Source organism: Dipodomys ordii, unplaced genomic scaffold, assembly GCF_000151885.1.
Source record: "Dipodomys ordii isolate 6190 unplaced genomic scaffold, Dord_2.0 Scaffold53, whole genome shotgun sequence".
NCBI classification, from domain to species: domain Eukaryota; kingdom Metazoa; phylum Chordata; class Mammalia; order Rodentia; family Heteromyidae; genus Dipodomys; species Dipodomys ordii.
Genome location: NW_012267269.1, coordinates 1,489,339 through 1,514,457, shown reverse-complemented (window position 1 = coordinate 1,514,457; position 25,119 = coordinate 1,489,339). Strand labels below are relative to the sequence as shown.

The 25,119-nt window shown below is 39.4% G+C and overlaps 1 protein-coding gene across 1 annotated transcript in view; it reads left to right on the top strand.

Moving 5' to 3' along the window:
- Nucleotides 1-25,119, top strand: part of Frem1 (FRAS1 related extracellular matrix 1) — a 120,801-nt gene that overhangs the window by 51,863 nt on the left and 43,819 nt on the right. The window contains exons 19-24 of the mRNA XM_013020755.1: nt 1,693-1,837; nt 6,819-6,960; nt 9,918-10,113; nt 11,700-11,964; nt 19,827-20,241; nt 24,089-24,290. Coding sequence (XP_012876209.1) covers nt 1,693-1,837; nt 6,819-6,960; nt 9,918-10,113; nt 11,700-11,964; nt 19,827-20,241; nt 24,089-24,290 — 1,365 coding nt within the window. The remainder of the gene's footprint in view (nt 1-1,692; nt 1,838-6,818; nt 6,961-9,917; nt 10,114-11,699; nt 11,965-19,826; nt 20,242-24,088; nt 24,291-25,119) is intronic.

The window sequence follows — 25,119 nt, the reverse complement described above, 5'->3', positions numbered from 1 at the left end:
ACATATAAAAATACTTTCCAAAATTTGAGCAAAAGTTCAGTACTAGCATTACTGAAATTCTAGAATTTCTCTCTCTCTCTCTCTCTCACTCACACACACACAGACACACACACAGACACACACACACACACACTTTCTTTCATGTGTCTTATCCTGTGTGAGGTGCTTACCCAGGGCCTCTAGCCATTCCTTTGCTTGCTTACTTTGGTTCAGCACTTGCTTGACTTTCCTCCTGCATTCTTCCAGTGAGCGTGCTGGCTTTTCATCCTAGTTTGAAAAGAAAATCCATCTATTTCTCCATTTTTAAGAATTGCAAAGAAAATTCTAGAGAATATGACTTACAAAATTCTTAGCTGTATGCTTCAATTATAGACTATATTGCTACAACATATGTTTTCACTTCAAGTTTAAGACAAAGGAAAAAAATGGTCCTGATTCAGACTTTAGTTTTGGTTCATTTGTCACTACAATAAAAAGTTAAAATTTTTAGTGTATTCTTATCATCATCTCCACACACAAACATACAGAGCTTAACCAAACTGCTCAATACTATGTAGTCTGTTTTTATACATTATTATAGCCATTTAAGTGTTCATTGACATATAGTTTGGGGCAGAGATCTTGTTTCATTACATGGATGAAATCTATTATAATTTTGTATAATTATTTCTTATTTAAAAAATATGTAGATCATTTTCCACTTCTTTGTATTAAAATTCACAGGTCAATAAACATTTGCCATCTTTCTTGGTGCACTCCTTTTAGTTTTCTATTGCTAACAGCTACCAAATTATTGGTAACTATTAGTTTTTTTGTAATATGTGTTAAAATAGAAAGTGTATTGTTTTTGGCTGTGTTCTTTTTTGAGACTGTTTTGATTATTCTGGGCTCTCTCCCTTCCTTCCTTCCTTCCTTCCTTCCACTCTCTCCTTCCTTCCTCCCTTGCCCCCTCATTCTCTCTCCTTTTCTTTCTTTCTCATTTTCACTCTTTATTTCCCTCTCTCCTCTATCTTTCTTTTTTTCTCTTTCTCTCTCTTTCTTTCCTAGTCCTGGGGCTTGAACTCACTGTCCCTTAGCTTCTTTTGCTCAAGGCTAGTGTTCTACTACTTGAGCCACAGTGCCACTTCTAGTTTATCTCAGTAGTTTATTGGAGATAATATTCTTATAGACTTTCCTGCGTGGGCTGGCTTTGAACTGCCATCCTCAGATCTCAGCCTCTTGTAGGATTACAGACATTAGCCACCAGGGCTCAGCTCTTTTTCATTTTTATACAAATTCTAAGTAGGTTTTAGAATAAGTAATATATGGTTTTGTATTTCAGTTTTGATCCTCTTAGAATTTAGTTTGGTAGCTGACTCAAAGCAAGAGTCTAATTTTCTACTTTTCCTCAATAAAGTATTTTTTTCTGTTTTATTTAAACACTTGAACACCATAGATGCAATATACTTACTATGTCCTTTCTGTACTGATTTCATATAAAGCCCTTTTCAAATACTACATTGCTAAATAATCTTTTAAAAGCTCTGAAGCTATTCCTTTACTTTACAGATCTCTCTTACTTTGCTTGCTGAACTGTTTGGTGAATTCTTGCTGTCACCCATGCCTCAGAATTAAATAAGATCATTTATGGAACACATCCGGGTAGGCCTATCATATGGGAGATTTACTTTCTCTGTGTGTTCTTTCTTGCAGGACTGAAGCTGTCATATGTGCACGATGGCTCAGAGGGCCTGGCTGATGACTTTGCAGTCCAGTTGTCAGATGGGAAACACAAGATAGTTAAAATGATTTCAGTAGAGGTCTTTCCAGTTAATGATGAGAAACCAACATTAAGCAAGTAAGCCACTTGAAGAGAGCCTCTTCCATATTTCTAGAGGGTTCTATGAAGTCCACAATACTGGGTGCAGAGGGATTGAGCATCCCTTCCGAGAAGCAAGTCTTTCACTGTCCAAGCTTATCACAACTCACACCACCCACTTAAATAGTTGAAACCTTTAGTACAAACACTAGTTAATGTAAGCTCTCCTAAAGCATTAGTACCTTAATTATTTGACTTTGTTCTAAATGTCCTAGTTAGATAATGCAGTATACATTGGAACCTTTCGTACAAATACTAGTTAGTGTAATCTCTCCTAAGCCTTAATTATTTGGCTTAGTTCTAAATGTCTTAGATAATGCCCGGTGCACATTTTGTTAAATATTTGAACACATTATCTTAGTCAGTTTTACCTTCGCCGTGATGAAATGAGGAAATCTTAAGGAGGGAGAGACCTGTTTTGGCTGATAGTTTCAGAAATTTCATTCCATTCTGGTGAAGAGGGTTTGGTAGAACTGAGCAGCTCACATTATGATGGCTGGGCAGGGAAGACAGAAAGGGGAGAAGGGGAGTGCGGAGAGGGGAGAGAGAAAAGAGAGATGAGAGAATATGTCTGAGTTGAATCCTTTCTCTTTCCCTCTTTTATTCCATCCTATGGGATGGTGCTGCCTATATCAGGGTGAGCCTTCCCCCACTTAATTAGTTCTTACTGGAAACACCTGCAGACGCATCTAGAGGCGTGTTTACCAGTTTCCTGGCACTTCTCAATCCAATCAGTTCACAATCAAGATTAAACACAGACACAGACACAGACAGACAGACAGACAGACAGACACACACACACACACACACACACACACACACACACACACACACACAATGCAGATAGCGATCCCAATGGATTTGGTCAAACCTTGATTAGAGGTAATAGAGGGACTAACCAATGCTGCTGCTTTTATCAGTTCAGTTCTCCTTGGTTCTAGTCTTTTACTATATTGTATATGGATCAGAAACCCACCATTCATGGCTACTTTAGAAAACTGTGTATTATTAATGGCAAACTCCCTCTGTAGCGTCTTAGGGTTTCTTTATAGGAGAGAGTTTTTGTCAGTTATAGTCTTACAGTTCTGGCCATTCCTTTTAGAACTGGCAACTGTGCAGAGCTGTGCTAAGAACACAGATGATACAGAATTGAGGAAGCCCAGAGGTTGTCCAGGACCATCCATAGGCAAATACCTTGTTCTTTACTCAATGACACACCAGCAATAGGTGTCAGTTAGCCTGGGTATTGTTTTTTTTTTTTTTTGTCGGTTGTGATGCTTGAACTCAGGGCCTGGGTGCTGTCTCTGAGGTTTTTCTTTCTTTTTTTTTTTTCTCACAATTTACCACTTTGAGCCACAGCACCACTTTTGGTTTTCTGGTGGTTAATTGGAAGTAAGAGTCCCACAGACTTTTCTGCCTAGGCTGGCTTTGAACCATGATCCTCAGCTCACAGCCTCCTGAGTAGCTAGGATTACAGGCATGAGCTACCAGCACCAGTGCTTGGCTAGTCTGGGTTTTATCAGGAACTGAACACCTTCCTGAAAACATCTAAATATCTGCAATGTCCTGCACTATGCACACAGGGGGCTTAAACAAGACCCCAACAACTTGCTACTGTTCCCTAAGTTCCTTCAAAAGCATTATACGAAATATACTGGTGATAGTTTTTTGGAAAGTGGCCTCACAGACATCAGTTTGACTAAAAGTACTCACCAGAAATTTCTGTATTCTTATTCAGAAGCTGGCATGTCAGATTTGTTTGGTTTTGATGACTAAATATGAAAATAAGAAGGATTTTTACATTATTACAAAACCATTTTCTGCTAATTTCACTTTATCTAAGAGGACTGATGACTAGCATGAGTATTTACCATGTGACAGCATAATGTTAAAGTTCTTTGATACATATTACCTTTATCACTCAAATTGTGACAAGTAGTATTATTGTCCTCACTGAGAAAAATCAAGCCAGAGTGTTAAAACTGCTTACTCTGCTGGGCGCTGGTGGCTCATAACTATAATCCTAGCTACTCAGGAGGCTGGGATCTGTGGCTCAAGTGGTAGAATGCTAGCCTTGAACAAAAGCAGCTCAGGTATAGTCAGGCTCTGAGTTCAAGCCCTAGGACCAGCACAAAATAAAATAAACAACAACAAAAAACATACTCCAGGAACTCTTCAAGCTTGTCTGACTCCAAAGATCACATCCTTAAAAAAAAAAAACCAAAAACTAATCTTCCTGAAATAGCTATAGCTACCCAACCACCAAATCTCATTCAACCTTGCTTCGAAAGTCTCCCTCCATACTAATTGTAAGTGTACGTGGATGCATAGAACATTTCAATCCACATGTACATATGCAATGGTGAGATCAGGCTTGGCATATCTAAATACCTCTGATATTTAGCAAGTGATTCAAAGTCCCTCCCTTTCCTTTTCCTCTTTCCTTCTCTCTTGTGGAGAAGAAGCCATGTTCTCTCTTTTTCTTCCATGTGTCTTTGAGTAAAACACCTTGATTTCTTTCAGAACATCCTCTCCTGTTTGTCTGTCCTGCATCTCCAATTTCCTCCTTCTAGTCTTTCTGTTTTGAGACGTAGTGATATAGTTAGTAGTTAGGAGAGCTGATGATGGACTCAGACAGGTTTTATTCAGCCACGTAACAGTGGAGTGAGCTTGAACTTGCTCTTTCTGCTCTCACCTCTCTGTTAACTGGTCTGTGCATGGGAGTATTCAGGCCATAGATTGTCAATTCAGATATGTAGAACTGCTTGAAAAGACCAGCTAGTGCATGTTGGGTGATCCTGTTTCATTATTTCCATGATTTCAGGTAGATATTCTCATTCTAAAAACACAGAGATAATCCAGTCTTCTATTCCTTTGCTGCCAAACTTTTTGGAAGAGTAGCTTTCGCCAGTTTCTTCCATTATTGCCCACTGTCTCCAACCGTTACCACTTTATTTAGGCTACTCTCACCCAATCTAATGGCTTGTCTCACCACACTGGGCTCTATTAGAGCATTTAATACAATTTCTTTTGTGCCAGTCCTGGGATTTGAACTCAGGGCCTAGGCACTGTACCTCAGCTTTTTTGCTCAAGGTTATCACTCTGCCTTGTGAGCCAAAGCTCTACTTTCTGCTTTTGTGGTGCTTAATTGGAGATAAGAGTCTCACGGACTTACCTACCTGGTCTGGCTTCAAATAGCAGTCCTCAGATCTGAGCCTCCTGAGTAGTTACGATTACAGAGGTGAGCCACTGGTGCCCAGTAGTATACCAATGCCATTTCTTTAATAGTCCTTCTATGTGCTCTAGGAGATGCATTTAGTTCTCCAAATTACCATGCTTCCCCCTCCTCACCCAATGTCTGATTATTCTGGCGCAGTAAAGGAATATGTCCAAGGCCCTCTGTGAACTTTAGCGGCACATTCAGCCTATGTCTAGGCATAGTAGAGAGAATTCTGGGGGATAGTAGCCCTTAACCTAGGGGCTGATGGAGAGGGCAAGTATCCCAGATTCCTGTCCTGCAAATATACAAGGTTAGTCACATTCTGCATGGTTCCTCCAAAGATCCCCAGCATCTGGGCTTGGTGTTACATGCATGTAGTCTCAGGAAGGCTAAGTCCAAGAGCATCTCTTCAGCCCAGAGATCAGGTCCATCCTGGGCAATGTAGTGAAATCCTATCTCTTAAAAAAAATAACAGAATACAAAATGAACCTCAAGCAAGACTGGTTCCCAACTGCCCAAAGCAGCCAAACCACTGTCCCCTCTCCTCTCCCTTTTTCACTCCCTCTCTTCTGTTTCCTGTGATCACTTTCCAAATAAAATCCCTTTTAGGGTGACTAAATTAGGATATCTTTGACTTTTCTGACATCTGATTCTGACACTTCCTTCCTACCCAACTCCCTATCTTCTTCATGTTATTGGCTTCCTGTTTTGATTAATCTGTCTCTTTGTATAAATAGCACCACTAATCTCCATTACTAACTCCCAACCAAGAGGCTTAGCCTTCTAGAATACTAGGGTTAACTATTCTCTGTTAAAAGACAGGGGAAAAATCTACTTCAGGGAAAATGAAATTTCTGGGTTGGCAAGAAGCACTCCCTGGGTGAGAGAGCTTGAAATGGAGGTGATTGGAATTTGGCTTCTTGATAGAGGAGTGGAAGGCTGATGCCAGCTGGTGATTCCCAGTGTCATTGATCTGTATCCCAAGTATTGCAGCCATCCAGACATTTCTCGAGAAACAAAGCTGTTACGGTGGACAGAAGAAGCATGTGTGAGGATGTGCTGTGGAGAGTTAGAAACACTGGTGAGAAAGGTCCATGACTTCCTTGGGTGAGACCAGGGAGAATGGCCATACTGGCTATAGAAGCGGTAGTATCCAGGGTAGATGCCGCAGCTGCTCACAGCCCAGCCGGTGCCCTGTGTCTCTCGGCTGTTTGCCACGCCAACCGCTAGCCCAACTCTCTAGCCCTGAGAGAAGATGAATCTCTGTAAGAACACAACCATCAGGACATTACCAGGGGCAGCAAGAGCAATTCACAGGGTCACAGATAATCTAAAAACAGCACTGAACTCAGAGAGGGTGTAAATCATTTTCAGGAAGTTTCTGTCTGTAAGATTACAAGGATTGTTACTGGCCCCTCTATTTGATGGAGATATTGTTATGAGTACCAAATGAAATATTGGAAATTAAAAAATGATTTTTTAACATGTCACCAATTAGAAGTATTTAGCGACCTGGTACCCTATTCACAGCCACTGTCTTCTTGTTCAGACTTTTATGTGTTAAGCAAAAGAGCAAGAGCAAACTGAATCCTAGGTCATGTGCCTGACTGATCATTTTGAATTCTTGGGACATTCCTTTATGAGTTGGAAGGTGGGAATTCTAACAGAGTGTCAGTGTACCCTGCTCAGGGAACACCTCCAAGTTTTCTATCAACCTTACCATTCATTTTCCTCTTTCAGGAAGGCTGAAGTTGTGGTGAATGTGGGTGATACTCGTATCCTGTCAAGTGCTGTCCTTTCTGCAATAGATAAAGACTCCCCCAGGGAGAAGATTTACTATTTATTTGAAAAGCTTCCCCAAAATGGACAACTTCAACTTAAGGTGAGGGCCCGTTTTATCTTTCTTGTTCAAAATGAGCATGGCAGGTCAAAGTATTTTCAACATACACATTTGTACAATTCCAACTCTTCTCTAATAGTCCTATTTATTGTCCAAGAGTAGAAAATCTGATTTTCCTAGCCTAGGGTTAAACTTAGGCCCTTTTAAAATTTCTTACTCAGTTCCAGGTAAATTTAATCAATGTTGTTAAGTTTTTTCATTGCTTCCTTCTCTGGGGGGTTGTCCGGGAAGAAGTTACCAGGAAAAGCAAGCTGTCTAGTTTCTGAAGAGAATTGGCAGCTTTTAGGACATCTTTATTTCCCTCAGATTTTTAACTATGGATCCACATCACTTTCCTTTTTAGAATCTAGCACCTCAATCATAAAACTCCTTCAAATCTACCAACAATCAATTCTTATCTGTCAGCTCTCTCTCTCTCTCTCTCTCTCTCTCTTTCCAGGTTTGAATCCCACTTTCAGAAGCATGCAAAAAGTAATCTTTTTTTTATGATGGTGGGGCCTGTGGCAGCTTCCCAGCTCTTTCTCTCCTAACCCAACAATGGTCTCTGCCTGATCTTGCTTTTGTAGTGCAGAAACTGAAGGCAGTACCTGGGACACAAGCTCTTTCCCCTTTAGACTCCAAGTCTAAGTATTACCAAGTCTTAATATTACCCGTTCCTGCCTTCTTGATGATTCTCTATAGGGAGAATTCTCACCTCCCTCTAGGGAAGCAACGTACTCCACAATGTACACCAAATTGTCTGAATTCCCCTGAGAGAGACTTTAAACCGGAAAGGTTGGGACCTTTATCCACAATCCCATACTCCCTTCCTTAGGTTAAGGTCTGAGTGATCTAAGTCTTGAGCCATGAAGTCCATTGGGGGAGCTTTACATGGAGGCCATAACACCCACATTGACATCTATTAGATTTTAACACCTGCCATATTTGAATCCAGTAAACTGCATGATGAAGTAACTTAACATTCCTGGAGTTGCATGTGTTCTGGAAATTACTTTTGCTCTAATGGAAACAGCAGAAACATCATACTATGCCCCATGTACCTAAGGTAAGTCACCTGGGTTCCACTGCTGACTTACAACAGCTTGAGGATGGTCTGATCGTCTTTCACTTCACTTCTAGAATAGCAAAATTTCAGTCTGATTCAGACTGTGTTAGGGATAACCCACCATTAGTTATAGATCAGTCACTTAAGGAAAGTCATTTCCAGTAATCGATCAAAATGTTTATTTGAATAGTGGATTAAGACAAGCAGCAACCACTTGCCATCTCCAATGTGATTATCTGAGCGAATATGTAACTCTTCATGAACATAGACTCAGTCCTAGGAATTCAGGAAGGATTCCTTCTGTGTGTGTGTGGAACAGCTTGATTGTCTTAGTCTGTAGGCACCATAGAGAATCACAGTGAAGAGCAGTCACTGATTTAAATTGAGGTACAGCTGTGCCCTTATTTCATTTCAGGGAGTAATGAAGCAGAAATGCAGTGAACACTCACCCATTTAGGTGGCTTGGGAACTGAACTGCTTTGGATATGTGAAAATCCAGATGGGACCAGCCAGGGGCCTGGTAGGGCTCCACCCCATTCTTCCCCAGCCCCCTCAGGGTTCCCCAGGTTGGCTCCCTAAGTCTTCTGAACCCTCTCAAAGGCTCTTGTTTTCTTGTTGATTTTCCTTGTCTTCTCATTTTTGAGGCAGACTCTTATTTTCCTATTTCAGGCTTTCCTATCATTCTGTCAAGTCATGTATAACTAAGAAGTTAGATGGAGGTGAAGAGAGCAAAAGATGATTACTTCTTTAATTTTTTTCTTTGTCAAGATTTACAAAGAGGAAATGTTTAAGCAAATTTCAGGCAGCTTAGTTCAAAATTTCAAAGGAAGGTCCATCTGAAAAGTTCTACTTGCAAATAGATATTATGATGGAAACAAATATTGTGTAGCTGTTAAAATATAATTAACTTGTATCCAATGAGCCCTGGGTTGAAGTCCATCTGCAAGTATCAGATAGGGAGAAGTATTAAGGAGGAAGGAACTGTATCAGGCAGAATGACACAGAGAAATGGTAACATACCTGGGTAAAAAAAGGACAAACATTTCTCTCTAGGAACAGAAAGTCTGTGGGATAACCAAAGGGAAATAAAGAGTTAATGATTGAAATTTCTGTTACTCAGATGGAAAAAAATTCAATATAATCTTGTAATATGTGGCATTATACTTGAATCATACCTGATAACTTTTGAGGAGCTATTGGTAGGGAAAACTGTGTGTGTCCTAAGAGAATAATACAACAAAGATTTATTTTTTTCACTTGAATACTCTCAATTGTTGGCCAGTCCTTCAGCATGAGAACAACTTGTAATTGAAAATGATTTCTACAATTTCTACATCAAACTCTGTGCAGAATATTTACTTCCTCATGTTGATTGTATTTGGAAGATTCTGATAGTATTGAGAGCTTATATTTTTGCTAACTTAGGAGATTTGGGTCCTGATCATTTTCTTTAGGTCTCAGTAGAACTGAAAAATAGCCTGAGGAATAAATGCATTCATTCAATTTCTCCTTTTATCAGCTAAGTCTGGTAATAAACCATTAAAAAAATAGGTTGGATTAGTTGTATAGTGTTATGATTTTTTAAAGGGGGGAAAACACATTTAATTTGTAAAGAAACCATTCTAGCAGGTAAATTAACCACCTGCTCTCATTAATTAGAATATTTAATCATCCATGATTGCATATGATAAATACTTTGGAAATACCATTGCCGTTGAATTGTCACATAACGTTGTTAAAAGTCCTTTGGTTAAAGATGATTCCCCCCTCCCAATGTCTTAAATTATTTTAGCATATTTATTTGAAAGGAAAAATATAATGTAACATGGCAAGAAATAGTTTGGTGTTTCCGAGGAGACCCGGGGGCAGCTGACTAATTCCTGGCATCTTTCAGATAAGGAGGGGCTGGGTCCCTCTCTCCCCTGGCATGAAATGCACCCAGATGGACGTGGATCTGAACTTGCTGAGGTATACACACACGGGGGCAATTGACTCCCACGATGGAGATAGCTTTACCTTCTACCTCTGGGATGGTGACAACAGATCACCTGCATATGATTGTCACATCACCATTAAGGACATGGGAAAAGGTAAAAGTATGTCTACTAGTGTTTCTTGACACCCATTTCTATAACCAGAAGTGAGCTGTCACATATATATTCAACATTTCTTTCTTTCTCCTTTTTTTTCCTTTCTTCCTTCCATTATCCATCTATCAAATTCTCTCATTTGTCAATCCATATTTGGATACCTCACCTGCTCTTTCTGGGATTTGTGATCTTGAGAGTGGATGATCTTATTTCCTATTAGAAATCTAGCCTTTCCCAGAATGTGGCTACAAAAGCCATTTTAATGATTAGGAGTTTACCACAGTGATATATTTCTAATTTTGTCTTCAGGAGGTGAATTTGAAAATAGTATTTCAAAAGAAAAATGTTTGCAATATAAAAATAAGAAAGTGGAATATTTTTAATAAAGAAATAAACAGAAGGAAGTTTGCCATTGAAAGAAGTTGAAAGTCATTACTTTTCACTTTGAAAAGTACTGATGCACACTCTGTAGGGAGAGAAAAAGCACTAAAATATTAAGCTTCACTGTAAGAGAATAAGCTTCACTTTAATTTATTAGGCAGCTCACATACTAATACAAGTCAGCAGCTTATAAATGGCAAATGAAGGGAAAAATCTGTGAAACCCACTAGACAATTAAGAGTAGACACTATTGTTGTTGAATTGTCACTACAGCTTGTGTGAAGATAGTATGAATCCTATCTTGTTCATGCTTCTCTGACTTTCTTTCTTTCTTTCTCTCTCTTTCTTTCTCTCCTTCCCTCCCTCCCTCCCTCCCTCTCTTCCTCCTTCTCCCCTCTCTCCAACTCTGTCTCTGTCTGTCTTCTCACTCAAATTTTGACTACCAAGTAACTTGGAAGTAAATCGGATGATTAAGTGTGTGGTACTTACAATTGTCCTGAAATAATTTTTTTATAAACTAGTTGATGTTGAGATATTTATTTGTGGTTATATTTTTTTGCTTGATTTTTTTTGTTGTAGGATGAATTGCTAATAAGTGATATACTATAGATGCTATTTTGTACATTAATTTCTCTTGACAAAAAAGTATGTTCATTACATGTTCAGTCAAAATGTATTGCAAATCATGGGCACAGACAGTTAATGAAGAAGGGTGGGCTCTCCTCGAATGCCTTAGCATGATGGGGTCACAGCAGAGGAGGGAAACTCAGTTCTGTGCAGGTTTGGGGACCTTTTCTATGTGGATCCTCCCTCGCCCTCAATCTCTGAAGGCCTTACACTTACTCAGAAAATGAGATGTTGAGGGAAATGTCATGAGTAGGATTTTGTCAACTGGATTTGAAGGTAATGTACTTCCTGTCTAGGGCATGGGTTTGCAAATTCAGGGAACCTAGGTGGTAGAAATGTGAGCCATGAGCCAGAAAGAAAGGAGACCCAAGTATGTCTGCATGTGTTTTCTCTTCCTTTTCTGAACGGCCTCTCATTTTGTGCATACACCTTTTATCTATAATAGGTATATAAAGCTTTCTATGTTTCAGATAGTTTTGATTTGGGCATATTTTGGCCTTTGTTTGTTTTTTTACCTTACTTTCAATGTTAGCTATTTTTAAATATGGTTACTGACCACAATCTTGTCTTCTACATAGGTGACATCGTCATTCTTGCAAAACCACTGGTGGTGTCTAAAGGTGATCGGCGGATCCTGACGACCTCCACGCTCCTGGCTGTGGATGCAACAGACAGGCCTGAGGAACTGGTGTATGTCATCACCTCCCCGCCACAGCATGGCCAGGTGGAATATGTCCGCTATCCTGGAGTTCCCATCACAAGCTTCAGTCAAATGGATGTTGCAGGACAGACAGTTTGCTACGTTCACATGAGCAAGGCAGCAGTTTGCCATGACAGCTTCAGGTGAGCCACTTGGAACCTTTGCTGAATCTCTTCCTCTTATTAATTCTTAGAAAGTGAAAAGCAGGTATGTTCATATGCTATTCTTTGGTAACAATTTGGTAATGTCTCTCATAACATTACGTTGTATAGTCTAAGTGTGCATTATAAATTTTATTTTAAAAAGAAAGGAAAAGAAAAGCTGGGCATGGTAGCTCATGCTTATAATCATATTACATGGGTGGTGGTGACTGGTATGACCATAGTTTGAGGCCAGACTGGGAGAAGAGTTAGCAAGACCCTCATCTCAACCAATAAGTTAGCCAGGGGGCAGGTACTTGTAATCCTAGCTATTCAGGAGGCAAATAAGAGGATCCCTATCCAGTGTGTCCTGGGCAAAAACTCAAGGCCCTATTTCCAAAATAAAGCAATAAGACTTGGGAACATAGCTCAAGTAATAGAGCATTTCCCTAGAAAGGGGGAGGCCCTGAGTTCAAACCTCAATGCTGCAAGCTGCAAATAGAAAAAAAAAGGGAGAGAAATAGGACAGTGTAATTTTGTTGCAGCTATGTGTTTTAGCTGCATGAAAGATGAATGTGCATAGTTAAAATGATAGTGGCAAGGCAAGAAACTAGGGTCTGTGGGTGGCAAAAAAAATGCAGCTTGCAGGTCTAAAGCAAGCTCTTCTCAGAGATGAGTAAGAGACACTGAGGGCTCTGGCCAAGGAAAGACACACAAAGTAATTTCCCTCCTCTCTGAGTATGTTTTTCCATCGGCGGGAAAGGCATTTATTAGCATAATAAATTTGGCATAAGCAGACACTGCCTTTTGACTCACAGTGTTCTTGTAAGTGTGTCATAAATCATGTTGTCACAAAGTGGATTCTGTTTCCCCTTAGAAACAATGTTATGACTGGGGACTGTGCACCTGGTCAAGAATTTTGTATCAAATACATCATTGCAGTGAATAACAGTCCGATGAAAAAGGCAAGGATACAACATTAATAAAAATTTTTGTTCATTTAGAATATGGAAATTAGCTCCACGTCCCATAAAGCAAGAAAAACTCTAGATCTATCATCTCTCCTGGCAGCTCTCAAAGCTGGCTGTACCTAGGTGTGTGGGTAGAGGTTGACAGGCCGGGTGAGGATTAGGGCAGCTTGGACTGGCCCTCCAGGAACCTGATACATAAACCAGCCTTGAGTTTAACCGAATAAGAGCAATGATTTCTCTACCATATACACAGGGCCTCTAGCTCTAGTCAAATTCCCCACGTTCAATACAGCCTCTAAGACAAATATAGCAAACTCCACATGATTTGTAAATGACAGAGTATTACCAAGGCATCCTTCCTCAAACACCATTCTCCTCTAGCATCCTTTTACCTATCTAAATTCAATATGGCTGCCAAGATTAAACAGAGTTTAAATGTCAGAAAGAGGATTTTTTTGTCCACCTTTGGAGCATTTAAAATGATTTCTGAAACATAATCTTGATAGTTCAAGTGTTAAACCAAGAATCTAGGGATGCTTGAACTAATAATACCTTCTTTTTTGTTCTTGATGAATATTCTTTTTTATTCAGAAAATAACAAATTTTTATATGGCAAATTTTATAAGCAGGCATTTGAAATATTCATTATATTCAACATTAATACATTTATATGTGACAGGTAAAGGCATGTGTTATGTATTGATACACACAAATGTCCTTGTATTCTAGATGCAGTTATTTTGTGTGACATCTATACACTATGTAAATTAGATTGACCTACCATTTCTTTTTGACTAAGCAAGACATGGCCAAATCTATTGTGATGATCCTTAATGTGAAAATTTTAGAGCTAACTCTCCAAGGACCATCCTCAGCCGAAGCTGAGGATAAGGATGAGAAGCAGATACTTGATCAATGTCTTAGCCAAGTTTAATGTTCATTATAGCATCAGAAGTTGGGGGGTGGGGGTGAGAGAAGGGCTCATTTGCTCTTCTTCCAGCTGGTTTGAGACATGGCATGGTGTTGGATTAAGGTACAACCTGTGACTTGTGGCCTTATGGAGTCCCTTGAGTTACACAGCCTTTCTCTGGGGCTGCTCCTTTTCTTGCGAGAAATAGGGTGTTACTCAATGCACCTGTCAAGGTGGATCACTGGGAGGTTGAAGTGAGTTTGTGCATGTAAGGTGCATAAAACAATACCTGGGACATAGGGGCAGAACTAAATAAGCAGTAGCTGACTTTATTATGTTCCTTATACAGTAAATATATTCTTTCCTTGACCTCCTTCTTGCCATCCTTACCTTGAAACTTGACCTTGGAAGGGAAAAGAAGTGAGGATGAGGAGCAAACTTGGGATCTTTTCTTCTGTTCACTAATGGAGACCCGTGCTTCTTGCTTAACACATAGGTGTCAGATACACTTTAACTTTACACCCAATTTCTGGAACTTCTTGTTTCTCTCTACTCCTGCTTTCCCAAGTCAATATCTACCAGGAAGTCTGCTAAAGTCATTAATGAGCATGTTACACTGCTGGAAAAGCTAGCAAGCAAATGTTTATGGATGCTGAGAAATGAAGGTTAAGGATTGATGAGCTGATGAGAATAGAAAAGAAAATCTTTGTGTAAGAAAATGATACAGTAAAACCCTCCTAACTAACCCTCACAGTTGAAGGTATCTTAAAATTTAGTTGTCCCAGGAATGTCTCTATGTCTGGATGGGCCATTGTCACAGTTTACTTATGGGACTTAGTTTTGTTTTGTTTTTTGACCTTCTGTTTTTCACACTGGACTTTTGGGTCAGGGATTCTTTAACAAAAAGACTGTTATTCTATTTCCTAAATCCATTGATTTGTATCAGTGGTGACAAAGAGATACAAGATGATGTGGGCTGGTATAGGGGCAGGGAATAACCTCAAAGGGGAATCAAGAGGATTGCAGTTAAAAGCCAGCTGATTCTTATCTCCAGTTAACCACCAAAAAGCCAGAAGTGCAGTGTGATTCAAGTGGTAGAGCATTAGCTTTGACTACAAACGCTCAGGGATAGCCCATGCTCTGAGTTCAAGCCCTAGGACCGGCAAACACACACACACACACACACACACACACACACACACACACACACACACACACAAAGCGTGGCCCTGAAGGAATGAAATCTCAGGTTGGTGCCTGTACATCTTTGTGGCTCTGTTCTTCATACTTAGTTTTGACTTTTTAACAAAGGGAGTGCAGGCTGCAGGCCCTGATCTTTTGACAGTAATATTCAGCTAGAATTAAAAATATTGTTTTCTTGGGTTTATTTCTGTGTCATTTATGAAATTAAGATTTTAGTATATAAAATTTCTGGTTTCCACTAGTTAAAAGGTTAGAAAAAAATGTAAATTGATATAGAGCATCTCTCTGTGTGAGAAAAAGAAATATCCTTGTTACCAATGTATGCACAAGATAAGCAAAGCTCTAAGGAGCAAAGGGAGATATCTAAATTCACATAACTGAGTAACAATGCTCACTTCAAAGCTCAGAGCTCATTTTCAGTAGAGAGTTTTTCCATAATACCTTGTTGTACCGAAAATTGTTGGGGACTATGTCTTGGTGGGAAGGAACCTCTTCCGTGTGTCATTCTGATTTTTGGCCAGCAGTTTTACATATTTATAATGGAAGAGCCTCGCATCTGCCCAAGATCTGCATTTTAATCTTGTCATTTCACTAACCCAATCACAGACCACTGTGTTGTTTGTCAGGTGGCTCTGAACCAAAGCTGAAAGCCTGTCTTAATGAAAGTGTGATGGGGCGCTTTTTAAAAATTAAATATATGCAACCAATCTAATCACCTAAATTTATGTGGCTTGCTATTAAATTTGGCAAGGAATTTGGCTGGGTAGCAGAGATAAATTCTGTGGTAGAGGAGTCTTCTTTCCCCTCTTTTTAATGTAAGATATGACAGCATTAATTAAACAGGAGAGTTTAATGGTTGGATTTTTACCTTCTGCAAAAATATTTTGTGAATCATAAATTTCTCCTGCATTGTTTGGTGCTGCTGGCCTGGAAGAGAGATTTGGCAGCTTGTTCTAGGACAGACGATATCAAGTGATTAGCAAGCTGACTTCAGCTGCTGGCAGCCGGGTACTAAAAGAACATGCTAATGCCCTCCATTTTGACAGGCCGGCTGGACTTTTTTTTTTTTTTTCCTTTCTGAGGAGCTAGCGCTATTTATGATTCCATTTTTATCTTTTAAATGCCATGACAGATGGCAGATTCTTCAGCCAACTCTATTGCCAGGAAATGCAGAAAAGCCTGAAAGCACCATGGTAATGGTGAAATCAGACCAGGCAAATACCCCAGACAAATCTGAAGTCATTCCCTCAAATTTTATGAAAAGCGTGGTCATCTTAGCTGTGGCTGCTTTTTAAATTTTTTTTTGCAGGGGTGGGTATGGCAGGAGAAATTAAGCAAAATGCACCCGCAGAGGGCACTGCTACTTTTATTTAGCCAGATTTTTACCATAGGATGGTTACCCACATAGCAATGGCACCACTGTTTTAAATCTTGAGAATATATTTGCAGAATTGGTGTGTGTGTGTGTGTGTGTGTGTGTGTGTGTATGTGTGTGTGTGTGTGTGTGTGTGTGTGTGTGTGTGAGCATCTTTGGAATATCATCTGGTCCACTTTTGCAGACCTGAGCTGCACTGACCTTGTCTTACTTGCTCTGCTAGCTTCATTTTGCTTGGGAACCCAACCATAACCATTCACTCTGTCCCTTTCTGATAATGCTGCTCTGCCGGTGAGTTGCAGTGCATTGTTACTCACGAAAGTGGAATGATGTATTTGATCCAGTCATGTTTAGAGATTGTATCCCCTTCCACCCCTGGCTTATTAGCTTTAGGTCAGTGCAGACAGCTGCCTCTGTGTCCCAGCTGGGAACACTGGCCTCAGTAAACATATTTCTTTCACTTCCATGGTCCCTGGCCTGCATGCCCTCGTTCCCATCTGTCTGATGGCAGGCTGCCTATTTCCACTGTGGTCAGATCCCCAGCATCGGGCAGGAGGAGTCTGAGCTAGACAGCCGGATCATGAGACAACGTCAGTGCCCACACGGAGGTCACACACATGTCGAGCAAATGCAGCAGTCCTGACACCACGCTTGGAGGACCTTAGCCTCAAAGGACATCTTCATCATTGTGTCTCTATGGAGGAAAATCAGAGTTAGACATTAAAAATGGCTGCATCAGATGGAGCCTGGTGTTCATTGATCCTCATCTCTCTCCTCCTTTGCCCTTTCTTCTCTTTCCTTCTATGCTGATACCTGACAGGTTTTTAATGGGGCACAAAGCTTTAAAAGTCCCCAATTATTGCTAATACTAAACGTCTATGTCCTTTGGCCTACACTGATGCTACATTTTCAATGGCTGATTCAAAACTCTACCGAAGCACACTTGATATTAGGATGAGTCAGGAGATAGAGAGAGAGCCACTTCACTTGTGAAATAGGGTTAAATTGGCAATGAGAAATCTACTTCAGGCGTGATGTAGATAAAAGAGTGCTTGGAAGTCCTATCTCTAAGTTCTTATTTCACCTTGAGTCCAGGGGGAGGGCAGAATATGGAAAAGTAGCAGAAAAAGAATAGAATAAAAGCACAATTTTCATGAAAGGTTTTACCTGAGAAATACAGCATGATTTTATATCCAATATATATATATATGACTTTCGGGTAGATTCTGCCCAGGTGACTAAAGTAAAATTTGAAATAACAAAATATCTTCTAGGTATGCTTCTTTTGTGTGTTTTTGTTTTTGTTTAATGCAAAAATAAGTCTCATGACACTTCTTGAGCAACAAAATTGCCTTAGTTGCTTAGAATATACTAATCAAAGATTTAGCTTCACAAAAGGAAAACTGATTTGTTTTAAGGGAAGTGATTTTACCCCATCTAAAAGGAACTTGAGAACCTGAAGAAAATGCTGCTGTTGAATAATAAAGTAACTTACATTCTTTACAAACTTAGATATGTGAAATGTCACATTTCACTTTGTATGTTTATCTCATTTAGTCATTTCAGCTTTGAGGGGCATTGGTTCCTTGTTCTGGGTATTACATCACTATCTTGTAGATGGTCTCACTGACCCTAATTAGAAAACTGAAATCCTTCAGCCTTGCCTTTAAAGCAAAACATATACTCAACAACCAACCTATCTTCCTTTACTTTTTGTGGAATTAGTCTTCTTCCTGGATTCTTTGTCTGGGTCCCTTACCCAGTTTCAGGTTTCTTTATGGTTAGATGAAAAGTTCTAACCCCTAAACCTTAAATGACCAGACACAGTCTGGCAGCTGGAGTTTGATGTAAGTGGTAGAGTGCTTAATTCATAAGTGCAAGGCCCTCAGTTAAATCCCCAATACCATAAAAAATAAAATTAAAATATAGAAACAAAGAAAATATTAGGACTGGAGGTTGACTTGAGCCGTACAGTGTCTGGCCCTGAGTTCAATCCCAATACTCCTACAAACAAAATAATTTGTTAGTTGAATTTATTAGACTGGTAAAATAGATATAAGCTTCATCTCTAGTCTAAAAAAAATCTTCAAAGAGAGTTTTTCATGACAGATAACTTACCAGCAAAGTTAGTACTGTTTTTGGAAATGGTAACTGTACTCCTCATGGATATTTCTAGCAATTATGTACATGTACAGAAGGAAATGAAGAAGACCTGACTGTGGTTAATCCCCAAATCCCCAATTGGTCTAGGGTAGATCGTCAGTCTCATGTAATAGTAGTGGTTTCTTAACTTTTTGGAGTTTTGATATTGCATCTTAGTTGAATAATTTCATGATTTTCTTAATTTTCTTAAAAATAAAATGAACATGTTGAAATGTTATAAAGTTCACTTAAATTAGTGTTACCAGGAAAATGATTGCAATGGATAAACTGGGACTTAGTGATCAATACCATCAAAAGCATGTTGTGGTATCATAAACCCAATACAATAAGATGACTTATGCTTTAGTAGGTATTATTTTACCTTGTTTCCTTGTTTTGTTCGTGGTGTTCAAGTGTATAACTCTTTTTCAGCAGGTTACTAAACCAGCGCTTATTTACAACTCTTTTAGAGTAGAAGGAATAGGGTCAAAAGGCCCAAGTTCTAGTCCTGACTCAGCATTGTACCTGCCTTATCTTCTCCCATCAAGTTTCTGAATCTTTCTTTTTTTTTTTTTTTCAGATAGGTAAGGACTCCTTGTTTAACACAACTCTAACACCTTAAAAGGAGCAAAGTAAAAGAACATGTAAATGGCTAGAGGTCATAGTCTTGCAAAGTATTGTAGAGTTGGAACTCAGTGATCACCTGTTCCAGCTCCTTCATTGGTGTAAAAACAAGGCCCAGAAAGATGTAGCTAAAACGATATTGCTGAGTAATGTGATCTGCCCTTAAGAAATTTGCCAGGGAAACATATGAATAGACAAATTAATCAAATTCAGCCTTTTTTTGGTACTTCCTCTGTTGGCTCTCTATCAGTCTTCAAAGTTCAGCTTACTATATTCCCATGGAAAAATACAATTGCAAATTTCTTAATATATAAAAATGAGCATATGCTTCTAACTCATACACTAAGTCTAATTGGATGTAAAATTCCTATTTGGGATAAGGAACCACAGTGAACAGACAAACCCACTTGCTCCATCAATTTTGAGAAAGGACCTCTTGGACAAAGAGTGTTCCCTTTGTGTGTTACCAGTGGGAGGTTTACTGACAAAGAGACATTCTTCTCAAAGATCTGCCCTTGATTTTTCATTTGAGTCACACCACCACATATCCTTTAGTAAAGGTGTGTATTATTATCATTTCATTCCAGTAGCTGGTGACACAAGAATCCATGCTGAAGGCTGCCTTGCCTCTCTTTGCCAGATTCATCATCAGTAATGGACTGCAGACAAAGCATGGGGTGTTTGAAATCATACTGGAGACTGTGGACAAAGCCTTGCCTGTGGTAACCAGAAACAAAGGGCTGAGGTTGGCTGAAGGGGCCATGAGTCTGCTCTCCCCTGACCAACTCCAAGTGACTGACCCAGATACCTCTGCAGAAAACCTCACCTTCATCCTGGATCAGCTCCCACAGCATGGCCAGCTCTACCTAAGGGGGTCAGTGCTGATCCAACTCAATTTCACTCAGCAGGATGTGGACAGCAGGAAGGTGGCCTATCAGCATTCAGGAGGTCACTCTCACACAGACTGCTTTACTTTTGTGGTCACAGATAGGACAAACCGTGGCTTTGTTGTGGATGGGAGAGTGCAGGAAGAGCCTGTTTCATTCACCATTCAGGCAAGTATGGGCTTGGGTATCTGCAGCGTGGAGGGCACATCAATATGGCTGAAATGTCATGGTACCTGTTCATGGGGTACAGACTGATATTAAGAGTTGGTGGTGGCACATTCCGCATGGGCAGTAGAGTTAAACAGGCCTAGGTGTGAATTTCTTTTTGTCATTTGCTAGCTGTGAAACCTTGAGTTATTTAGCATTTTCTAAATCTACTGTTCTTTCTTTGACAAAGCATGTCTATAACCAGCTTAGGTTGCCAGGTAGTAGCATTTCCTGAAATATATTTGATATCCAATTTCAAGACGATAATAGCTACCTTCTTAGAGTGATGTTTGTTGGTTTGTATTTCCTTTTGGCATTTCATAATTTTCAGCTGAAAATGTGAAAGCTTACAGGGCAACATCAGTATGTCCAATATACTAATGATGCAGATAGAAGCAGCAACTTCCATTTTGTGTTGTTGTTAACTAAAGGATGGACCTATTTTCCATAAACTTCATTGGATTCTCCTGAGAATCTTATGAGGCTAGTTTTGACCATCTACATTTTGAAAATGAAGCAACTGAAATTCAGAAGCTACATGATTTGATCACATCCACACAAAGGCCTCAAATCTTTCTGGTTGCAAGTTCTGTATTCCTCCTATGGCATTCCACTGCACATTTGTTGTCTCTTTCGATGATTCTTAGAGGACATAATGTGTTTTTCTTCTTTTAGTCAAAACACATCAAGCATGTTCTGGCTCTCAACATTTTAAATCTACAAATCTCCTCCCCTTGGATGGAGTTCACCCCAGTCTACACACTTCCAACAGCTAAAACATTGGAATTTTGTCTCTACTTCAGGATACTCTCCAACTAGTAAAATAATTCTATTTTCACCTTGCTCTTTAGTGTCTGCATTAGGGCTCTGTAGAGAAACAGAAAATGTGTGTGTGTGTGTGTGTGTGTGTGTGTGTGATGTATATAGTATGAATATGTTTGTCTAGAATAGATAATACAAAGAACGGGGGGAAGGGAGAGAGAAGGAGAGGGTTTGGGGGAAGAGGGAGAAAAATGAAGACTTATTTTAAGGAACTGGCACATGCAAATGTAGTGTCTGGCACATCCATGATGTACAGAGCAAGCCAATAGGCTAAAATCTCCATGGTGTTGATATTACCGTTGTGAATCCAAAGGTAGTATGAAGGCAAAGTCCGTTCTTCATTGGAGGCCCATGATCTTTTCTCTTAAGGAACATGGTGGATGGAATGAGTCATTGTGAGAGCTCCTCACTCACTTTAGAGAGAGAAATCCACTTTACTCAAAGTCTATTGATTGAAACAAGAATCACAGCTGGAAATATAACTTCACTAAAACAGCTAGCCTAATGTTTGACCAGGGTAGTATTATGACTAGACATCATAACCTAGCAATATTGGCTCACAAAATCAGCCTCCAGAGTATCTATCTAGGGTTGGAAGTCATGATAACAGACTGAGAGTTAGACAAATCTTTGGTACTTGTCCAGAAAATATGGTGAAATGATGATACATTGGCTAAGAAGAGAAACATTACATCATCAATATAAGTGTCACTGATAGGTTATGTTTGGCTCAGATTTGTAAGAGTTATACATTCTGAGTGAAGACATAGAGCTTCATCCAGCATTCTAGGACAGAAATAGAAGTTGCGATGGCCTTTGTAGAAAGTTCCATAACTCAGTCACATTTCTCCCAATATTACACTCATCTTAATGTGCAGGAATCCTAACATCATTATGTGTAAAAACCTCACAAGGAAAGCTTAGATGATATCCTGAAATTTCCCTGTACCCCTGGTGTCTCTGTGCAGAGAGATGAAGAGGCTCAGGGAATGGCTGGCCCTGCCAGCAGTATAGTAAAGATAGTATCTTCTGTTTCTTGCTTTTACGAGCTTTTCCTGACAAGACAATCTTAACATTTATTGCTACTGAGTGATGCATTGCTCTGAACAAGTGTACCAAAGATGGAGGAACTGCTTTAATGGTGGGCTGTGGGTCTCCAAGGGCAAAGCTGCTAGAAGTAACGTGAGCAAAACACAGAGATACTGGACTGACTCCAGTGGGTCATAGCCTGACGTTCTTTTGGTAGCAATCTGTAGGGCCTCTGTAAAGGCAACAGAGCTTAAGTGAGGCAGAAAAGACCCTCCCATTGCTTCTATGGGCCTGGCATGTGTGGGAAGCATTTTAGTAAATCTAATAGGAGTAATCAAAAGGTATAGCTCTCCTTAAAAAAAGTTGTACCCCAGTGTTTTAAGATACTTTTGGTATACTGAGAAATGGTTTAGTGCTGAGAGTGTGGATGAACTAATAGAGCTTGCCTAGGCTGTGAGATCTTTTAAGGAAAAAGCTAAAGGGTTAATAAGACTAGGATATTTTTGACCATGACTATGACCAGAAGCACAGTAGAGGACCAAGCAACTCGAGTTTAGATACGTTTTTTTTTAACCAATGACCCCAGCAAGCATTTATTGCTTTTATTTATTACCCTCCCTCTTTTATGTCCTCCATCCTTTCCCCATTGCCTTCCCTTCCTCCTACTCCTCCTTCCTTGCTATCTCTCCCTCCTTCTCCCCCAGCCCCCTCTTGTTACTGAGTTTAACTGAAGGGTCATAAATTGCTTGAGGGACACTCTGCCACTTGAGCCACACCATTGATCCTTTTACTTTTTTATTTTTTAAACGAAGTCTCCCTCTTTTGCACAGACCAGCATGAGCCTCAGATGGCAATCTTTGTACTCTTACTAAATACACCTAAGTAGTTAGGATTGCAGATATAGTAAGGTTGAGAACTAAGAGTTTAGGAGTGACAGAAAGAGAGGGAATTTTCTTGGATCTGTTTTCTGGTACCAGTGATGAATTTGTGCTAACCCACGCAAACCTGCTTTATCTAGAATGACCTATAACAACCATTTGCAAGGTAGGTTGCATTCCATAGCAATAACTACATGATTACATAAAGATGAAGTCATGTAGGGTCTGAACTTGTTCTCTGCCTCACAAGTCTAATCCACATATGGAGTCAGCTGGTCCTCCTCTTCAAGGAAAGAGTATGCAAATCCTGACTGTAATCATATTGGCATTGTTCTGAGGTATTTCCATTATTTTTTTCTGTGTCAGTCTTGGGGCTTGACCCCAAGGGCCTGAGCTTTTTTTGGCTTAAAGCTAGTGCTCTATCATTTGAACCATAGCTCCATTTTTGGTGGTTAATTAAAGAATCTCACAGAATTTCCTGTCTGGGCTGGCTTCAAATGGTGATACTTAGATCTCAGCTCCCTAAGTAGTTAGAATTACAGGTGTGAGCCACCAATGCCTGGAGATATTTCTATACTTAGGGAACACTTTTGTCAGGTGAACAAAGGCCCATGAAAATTTTCTGTTTTTGGAAAGACTTAGAATTCTGTTTCTTAAATCATCGAACACTACAATCAGGGAAGAACCCTTGTGTGGTGCTAATGTTAATTTGCCAATAGAATTCTTGGATCAGTGTTAGTGAATTTGTTCAACAAATATTCCTGGGATCTTGCTGTGGTCCAGGCCTTGTATACCACAGCACATGCTCTCAATGAAGCTTACATCTTAAGAGAGAAATAGGGGTCAGGTAGATTCATAGAATTGGGAACAAGGTTAACTAAGGAAATTTGACCTGTTTCAGATAATGTGACATTTGCTGTAAACAAATAAGCATTAACAGAAACAAACAAATAGGGTATTTAAGGGATCTGATGCCTAGGAAAGTTCATCATTATTGAATCATGAAAGCCCACATGAGCTCCACATTGCATGGATGAGAAGCTTTTGGATAACCTTGTATGTGATTATTGACAATTCAGGTAGACCAGTTGGACAAAACAGCCCCCCGGATCACACACTTGCATTTCCCTTCTCAAGTGAGCCTCCTAAAAAATGGCTGTTATGGGATTTACATCACTTCCCATGTGCTGAAGGCATCAGACCCCGACACTGAGGATGATGAGATTATCTTTAAGATTTTACGAGGTCCACTACATGGACATCTGGAGAACACAACAACAGGTACTGGCTTTCTTGATCCTTATAATTGTTCATTGTAAACCACCCAGTGGCTGACAGGGTTAGAGATGAATTTAATTATGTGCAGACCCATTGGTGAGTGCTCCCTAGGGCTCCTGATGGATGCAGTTTATAAATCAATAGCAGTGCTAAGAAGGGTTGGTAGCCCAGCCTTTCTAAATTCATCTTGACTGGGAGAAAGAACCAAATACTGGTAAACAGCTGTTGATGGTTTACAATTTTTCAATAGCCAGATGGTATTCAGAATATACATTGCCAGAACCAGGTTCATATTTGTGACTTTTTTCTTCCACTATAAATTCTAAATGATGTTGGTTATTTGAAAAAAAATAGTTTTTTTTCCTAATGCTTCCTCTGGAGTTTGTATTATTTCTGCTTTATGAAGACATATATGATAATCTTTACAATAAAATAAAATTTAAAAAATAAATATGATAATACTATGATAATATATCACTATACAAGATGATATGGAATTATAGAGAATAATTGTTATAACTTTCTACTCCCTTTTTCATATATATATATAGATAAAACTCATACATATATGAATTTTATACATTTATATGTATACATGTATAACTCATATACATATATATGTATAAATATATATAACTCATATATAGATGAGTTATATATATATACATGAACTAATTATATATATATATATATATATAATTTTTTTTGGGGTCCGGTCGTGGGGCCTGAACTCTGGGCCTCAGCTCTTCAGCTCAAGGCTAGCGTTCTACCACTTGAGCCACAGCACCACTTCCGGCTTTTTTTTTCTTTTTGCTTATGTGGTGCTGAGGAA